Here is a 7455-nt window from a genome sequence, read left to right on the forward strand (position 1 = left end):
ACAGACTGGACTTGAAAGCTTTTTTTTATATAAAGCAGAAAGGAGCACTGTAGTTCTTTTAGCTATATATTTATTTTGATTAATGCAATTTCATCAATATAACATGCACTAGGGATATTATTATATTGGTCTGACATGGTATGTTGGAATCTATGAATAATAAATAATGTTAATAAAACTAAGAAATAAAAATAGATAAATAATTTATTAAATAAGTAATGATCTTAATTCCTCTTCCTAAAAAAAAGTTAAAGAGTTTCAAACCAGAATAGCTGCTAAACTGGAAATCCTTTGCATCAGTGCAGCATCAAGCTGCGCAATGTGCATATTGCTCATAAATCCCAGGGCTGCAGCGTGCAAAGACTTTGCCACGATTTTATGATTTCTTGGTGCTTGGCTGACCCTAACAGCTAGCAGTCTTTAATAAGACGTCACTCTGAACTTAAGAGCAAGGACTTTCTCACTCCCTGCACTTTGTCTAATCGATAGTAACCTGCTGCTTTATTGTGTCGCTCACTTCAGTGCTTAAGCAATTGCTTGACTTCAGCGGACTTGAGAGTTCTTCTCTTTACATAGAAAATGAGCCCTCCAGTGCACCTACTTTTAATTTCTGTGGAGTTCTGCAAAGTAAAATTAAGTTTGACATACTTTATGGGCCGTGGAGCCTTTTATTTTAGTAAAACATCTCTAATTTTATATTTAGAGATTCGCTACATATTGTTGCACTTCCATATTCCCTTATTTCTTACATGGAAGTAATAGCTGTCAGCTGAGACATAAATTTCGAGGTTTCTTAGAGCACAAATCTAAGTGCGAAATACAATGCAGCACGATGAGCCTCTGTTAACAGGTTAGAACAGGGAGAGCTGAAGCAATACACCCAGGGAGCTGCAGTGTCTTTATTTTTTGTTTCCTCAGGGACTGCTTTTCTCGACCAGTTGTTTTTCAGTGAAATTATCGAGCAACATGTAAATGCTGAACTTGCTCACGTTAATGCTTCCTCCTGCAAATGTAATTCTATTCCTGTGTTTTTAAATGACTTGTCAAGAGAAATATAAGAAGAGTTTGACTATTTTTGACGAGGTGGTGCACAGAAACAGGCAAATCTTTGTGAACTCCCTTACCGATTTCTCTTTACTCTGGCAGGTTAGCTTTGAAATCTTGCAGAGCTCTCCTCAGTACGTGCTGAAAAGAAAAGCAGAAACTATTAATAATGGCCTTCAAGCTATTGAAAAGATGTTGCAACAAAAGAGTGAAAACATTGCAAAAGCCAAAGAGGTTCAGAAGGTAATCTTGCAAAAAAAAATTTGTGGGTGTTAAAAGATTTTTTTGGTCGTTTCTATAGAGTCTGGTTTATGTCTGTAAAAGGAGAAGTACAAGCAAGCATTTAGATGGTGAAGATTTTACCAATTCTTTCTCACAGGAAAATACGTGGGGGTTTTTGTCAACTGCGAATCACGTCGGTAAATGGAGAGTGTTCTTGTCATTTCAATTCCAAAATCTTTGCAATTGCGCATGCCCAACATGCCTGACCTTATAATTCATTTCCTCTTCTCTGCACATGCAGCAAATCTGGGATATGCTGGACCTTTGGCATTACAAACTCAATGAACTCGATGCAGAAGTGCACGATATAGTAGAGCAGGATTCTTGCCATGCACAGGAGCTGATGGATATCTTAGTGACCCCCCTTCAGCAGTACCAACACGTCTCACAACTTGCTGAGCACAGAACTGCCATTTTAAACAAGGTAGATGCAAATGTAAACTTTTTTTTAAAAAAAAAAGACCCTACATATTATAAAAAAACAAAATAAAGGCTTTACCTAAAAAAGGCTCTCAAATGCATAAAGAGCCTAAAGCCTGCTGTGGCTGCACTGGCTTATTGTAGCGAAGAGTTTCTGGAGTGGCAAACATCACCTGCAGCAGCTGCCCCAAAGGACTGGCTCTGCACCGTGCTCGACAGGGCTTAGTGTGGTGAATTCATGCCCCTGGGTGGGTGATGAGATGATTCTGTATAACTTTGCTCATGGGCTATCTATTAAAGTAATGTTGCCTTATACATTGCAACAATGCCCCCATGAAATGTAAGCACGTAAGCACAAATTTACCTTTGATCAAACTGTTCTCAGAAAAATTGTGATCTTTATTTTGCCATACTAATTGTCCTTGATGAAAATACATCCCGTTTTCTTCTAATCTTCTCCATAGATGTGTTTATCCGATACAGTGAATCGAAATGCATTTGTGCCTTTTTGCAAAATCCTGTTGTTTCCTAGGCTGCCAACAAGGTGGAAGAATATGATGAACTCTTGAAGAATGTGAAAGTTTGGGTAGAAAACACCAACTGCTTGCTAAGAGCAGATGCTGAAAATGACTCTGCAAAAAGCTTACACAAATATAGCAATGACCTTCAGGTAAGTGCTAATGTAGATATATGGTTTTGTTAGAACTAGTTACTCTGTACCGACACAGTTTTGCATTCTTGAGCCGTACCAACATAAATAATTTACTGTTTTCAATAAATCCTTGAAGTGAAAAATAGTTACAGTTGACACTCATGCAATATAGATAAATACTTTTTGGTGTTGGACATATCTACCTTGTGAAAATGCTGAACTGCAGTACATCTATCTTCCAAAAATGTCTTCTGTTACCCTTCTGTGTGCATATAATCAGTTTTTACTGCCTGAATATGCATGCTTCTTACTATACTACGCGTATGTGATCCAAAAAGGATAAAGTGGCATTTTGATGTCTGTGTGTTAGATGGAAACTTTGAAGTGAGTTGTGATTTGGAAAGCAGGTCTCATTGTATCTTGAAGGTAGTTCTGGTTGGTAATTTCCAGAATCAAATGTTTGTAATATTACCAGGAAGATTAGGGCCTGGCAAGTGCCAAGAGGACTTCTGGCAATTTCGTATTTGAAATTTGAGTTTTCTCTATGTCCACTCCTTGGCTTAGGCCAAGAGAGAAAGTTGGTGCTCTGAACATAGATTTTTGTATTAAAACTAGTAAGAATTCCTTGCAAAAGGTAGCTGATTGTTCTGGCCTGGCACTTTACAGATCACATAGCCACAATGGGGAGATCACGATTTCCAAAATCTGTGAGCTTTTTTGTGATGAAAGCTTATTGTCTCCTGTGTTTGTGGTTTAGAGTGTTTTATGTGTTCTTGGCTGGGAGACCTGTGGGTTTGGAAATGCAACCGAGGCTTGTATTAGAACTGAGGCATGCATTCAGTCCTGTCCTTCAGTGCGTTATAGAATCGTAGAATCATAGAATCATAGAATCATAGACTGGCCTAGGCTGGAAGGGACCTTAGAGATCATTTAATCCAACCTCCCTGTCATGGGCAGGGACGCCTCTCAGCTAGATCACATGCATTTGCTGCAACACTCACTGTTCTTCATGAAGACCAGTCACTGTAATTAATACAAAAGCTCATCTGGTCAGCTGGAGCAGATGGGAAGAATCTCCTCATCATGCACAACTGAGTGGGTATTTTCTGGAGCATTTTGTTATGTCAGCTTTCTGCAGGCTGGTGTGCAGAAACCCCTTTTCAGGTGTCTGGCTGACATGTCTTGTTCACCTACTTGGGGTCAGCCTCACCATGGCACAGAAGCTGGAGAGAAATCTTCTCCAGCATATCATACATTTTTTGGGGGGTGGGACCTCTGTCTTTGTTTGAAATATACTTCTTCATGCCTTTTGTCATGTTCATACAGACTTATTTCATGTAATTGATTTCCTTAAAATCATGGAGTATGTCTTTCAGTTTTCTGCCTGCAGGTTGTAGCAGCTCAGTTCCTTTAGGAGTGTTTTAGGCTGAAATAAGCTTTTGGGAGTATACACGATGCTCAGTGACATACAGGAAATTAAAATGGATCCCTTCTTATCCTAACCTCTGTGAAACCTTCATGTTCACTATTGATGGATCAAACTAAGCTCTTTTTTTTTTTTTTTCTCCAGATAGCTTTGGAAGACTCAGAGCAAAAGCAAAATCTTCTACATAGTGTTTACTTGGAGCTGGAGGAGCTAACACCGGTAGTTGAAACAGACAGTCTAATGCAACAGCTAAATGAAATAGATGATCAAGTGGTAACTTTGCAGGATGAGATAGCAGAGGTTCTTCCACAGATCCAGCACGTGGCTGATGTAAGTTTGGGTCATGTGTAAGTGCCTTTTATCACAGCTTCATCATGTATTGTGAAATGCAGCTCATATTGTCTGTGCAGGAAAAAGTTGTGCTGGTTTTAGGGAATTAATTGTTTAGAAACAAACATCAGAAGATGTTTGAAATGTGATTAAGCTGTAAAATTCAGGAGTATTGATGAAACTCCTTGTTCAGGAGAAGAAATGCAGAGCTTGTTGACTGGCAAATTAAAAGGATTTATCTTGCTGGAGGATGGGGCTCCTGTTCAGAGGCACCTGGAAAAGCTGGAAAAATGGGCTCACAGAAACCTCATTAAGTTCTACAGAGGGAAATGCAAAGTCCTGCACCCAGGAGGGAACATGTCCAAATACCGGTACAGGCTGGGGGCCAACCAGCTGGAAAACAGCTTTGCCAAAAGAGCCAGTGGTCCTAGTGGACAACAAGTTGATCATGACACCGCCGTATGGCCTTGCAACAAGAAGGCCAACAGCGTCCTAGGCTGCCTGAGCACGAGTGTACCCAGGAGGTCCGTGGAGTGAGCTTTTTTTTTCGGCACCTGTGAAATCATATGTGGATTCTGTGCTCGGGTTTAGGTTTCCCGGTGTAAGAAAGACATGGACATACCTGGAGTGAGTCCAGGAAGGCCACCAAGGTGGTCAGGGGCTGTACACGGGATGTAGGCAGAAAGGCTGGGAAACCTGGGTCAGTACAGCCCAGAGAAGAGACAGCTTAGGGGTGGTTGGGGAGCAGGTGTGACTGCTGTCTGTTGCTACATGAATGGGAGGCTATAAAGGTAACTTCTTACAAGGGCATGTAGCAATAGGATGAGGGGCAATGGTTTTAAACTAGAGCAGGGTAGATTTTGGTTAGACATTAAGAAGTCCTTTACTATGAGGGTGGTGAAATACTGGAACAGGTTACCCAGAGATATGTTGGAGGCACCATCCCTGGAGACATTCAAGCTCAGGCTTGATGGGGCTCTGAGCAACCTGATCTAGTTAAAGATGTCCGTGCTTACTGCAGGGGAGTTGGACTAGTTGACCCTTAAAGGTCCCTTCCAACCTAATGCATTCTATGATTCTATTTCCAGGATATTTCAGTTCTGTATTCAGCGTTTAAAACAGACCAGGTGACATTAGATACTTCATTCCTCCTGAAGTTAAGATGATTTGATTAGTAGCATGCATTGACATACCTTGCATATGATGCACTTGTTTTTCAGTATTTCTTTTTAAATTTAAGTGAAAGGCAGAAATGGAAGCTGGCTTTGGTATTTGTACTATCTACAGATTCTCTCTGTGTTATCAAAATCTAGGAATTGTTTGCCATTGAATCTCATCTGAAAGTGTGGGAGAAGGATGTTGCCAAAATGAAGACAATCCTGTCATCAGAAGATCTGTTAGAATTTTCTCCTGAAGACCAACTTAAACATGGACAGGTTTGTGAAAACTCCTTTATAGGCTTTTTCCCCTATATATTTTTGCATAAGTTACCATAAATATGCTTTCACAAGCATAGGGCTGTTTTGTGACTGCCTGCTACCAGGAATAAATTTTTGATGTCTGATTTGAAATTCTGGTATCACAAAAACTGACTCCCAGGTCAAAGATTGAAAGTATTATTTCGGTCATGATTTTGGCTACATGATTCTACAATAGCAAGTAATGCACTCCAAGAGGAGCACATTGGTAGGGCAAAACTGATATCTGTGTTATATCTGGGTTCAGTTTCAGGGGAGGGATAAAAACGTCATCATACCTCTCATAGCTTTGTTATCCAGAGAATGATTTTGTAATGGCTGCATTATGTGGAAAAACTAGAGTAATATTTCCTCTGGAAAATAGTGTTCACCTGGTTGAAGCCTGGATAGTACACTAATAACAAAAAATTCTTTGTAAAGGCTGTTTATGAATGAGAGAATAAGCCATCTCTATTCCAACTGGAGCCTTTTAGAATGAAATCTTCTTGAAAGGGACTTTAACAAAAATATTAGTAATTAAAAGGTGCAGAGGTGGTTTGTATTTATAGCTTTTCTTTTGAAGTTCCCAGCTGAATGAAGCTTCAGTAGATTTTCATGTATCTTTGGGAGAACCAAAAAGCAGTGAGTTGGTATTGCCATTCTGTCTTTCCTAAATTGATCACTGAGTCTTCCATAAAACACTTATTATGGTATGAAACTGCACGTTTCTCTTAATCCCAAACTGATAAAAGTGATTGTAAACTGCACATTCACTCAGGATGTTGTGATATGAAGTGAAGGTTTTGACAGGAAAGCCCATCTTCAAAGGTTTCTCCTGGCTTCCATCCCAGCTCATCAGCTCAGCTATGTTGATAAGGCTGTTTATAGGACCATCATAGAAACGCCAGCTTTAACACAGGACATATCATGGCTGTTTTGGAGCACGAAAAAAAGAAAAACTGGAGTTGGCTAGAGTGACATCAAAGAGTTTGCACCAGTTTTTAACTGTCTTTGCTGACAAAGATGTGCTACTTTGAAATTACATGACCCTCTTTTTGTCACAGTGCAAACTTTATGCACGCATATGCAGAAAAAGGAGAATGGTAAATAAAAGTTACATCTCCATCTTGCTTTAGACAAACCCATCATGGATGTTCACTTCTTTTTTTTCAGGATTAAAATATTCTTCTTTCTTAAGTGAGAAACTCAACAAAGAGAACTGTCGTACATCATGACAGTAGTATAAATGTTCTGCGTTGTTTTTTCCAACTCAGTATCACATCCATCATCTATCCTGTATCCCAATAGGTTATACTTGACCATGTTGGTCCCATGCAGAAGGACATTGTTCATATACTGTCCTATGAAGAAGCACTTCAGCTACCAGGGGTGAAAACACAACCTTTCTCAGTCTTCCAAAGAGCAAGACAACTCTTGAGAGAATTGAAGAAGTTAGAAAAAATTACTAAAGAACAAAATGACTTACTGGAGGTAACTGATTTTAGTTGTTGTTGGTTTTTTTTACTGTCACCTAACCCACCTTCATTTTATAATAATTTTGATCACTAGACAGTATTGTTCTTACAGGCATGTAGTACACCTACTATGTCTTCTATGCAGAATTTTTTTTTTCTGTGTAATATGATACTACAACATGGCACATTGGATAGTCTTGAAATTCATTTCGGTTTTCCAATTTAGTCACAACTGATAACTGTGTGTTTTAGTGTATTGTAGAAGAAATGAAGGCCCAAGAGTCTTTTGGTCCAGGTTTGCCCAACTGAGGATTAAAGTCCAGTGTTAGATGCAGATGCTCACATCTGCAGCCCTCAAGTCCTTAAACT

At 39.4% G+C, this 7455-nt stretch overlaps 1 protein-coding gene across 1 annotated transcript in view; it reads left to right on the forward strand.

Moving 5' to 3' along the window:
• Window positions 1–7102, forward strand: part of LOC104275738 (nesprin-2-like) — a gene marked incomplete at its 3' end in the record, with an annotated part of 82239 nt that extends 75137 nt beyond the window's left edge. Inside the window, 6 exon segments of the mRNA XM_009871780.1 lie at window positions 1147–1287; window positions 1568–1750; window positions 2279–2416; window positions 3969–4154; window positions 5468–5590; window positions 6920–7102. Of these exon segments, the coding sequence (XP_009870082.1) occupies window positions 1147–1287; window positions 1568–1750; window positions 2279–2416; window positions 3969–4154; window positions 5468–5590; window positions 6920–7102 (954 nt within the window).
• Window positions 7103–7455: the final 353 nt, after the last annotated feature.

This window comes from Apaloderma vittatum, unplaced genomic scaffold, assembly GCF_000703405.1.
Source record: "Apaloderma vittatum isolate BGI_N311 unplaced genomic scaffold, ASM70340v1 scaffold15006, whole genome shotgun sequence".
Taxonomy (NCBI): Eukaryota; Metazoa; Chordata; class Aves; order Trogoniformes; family Trogonidae; genus Apaloderma; species Apaloderma vittatum.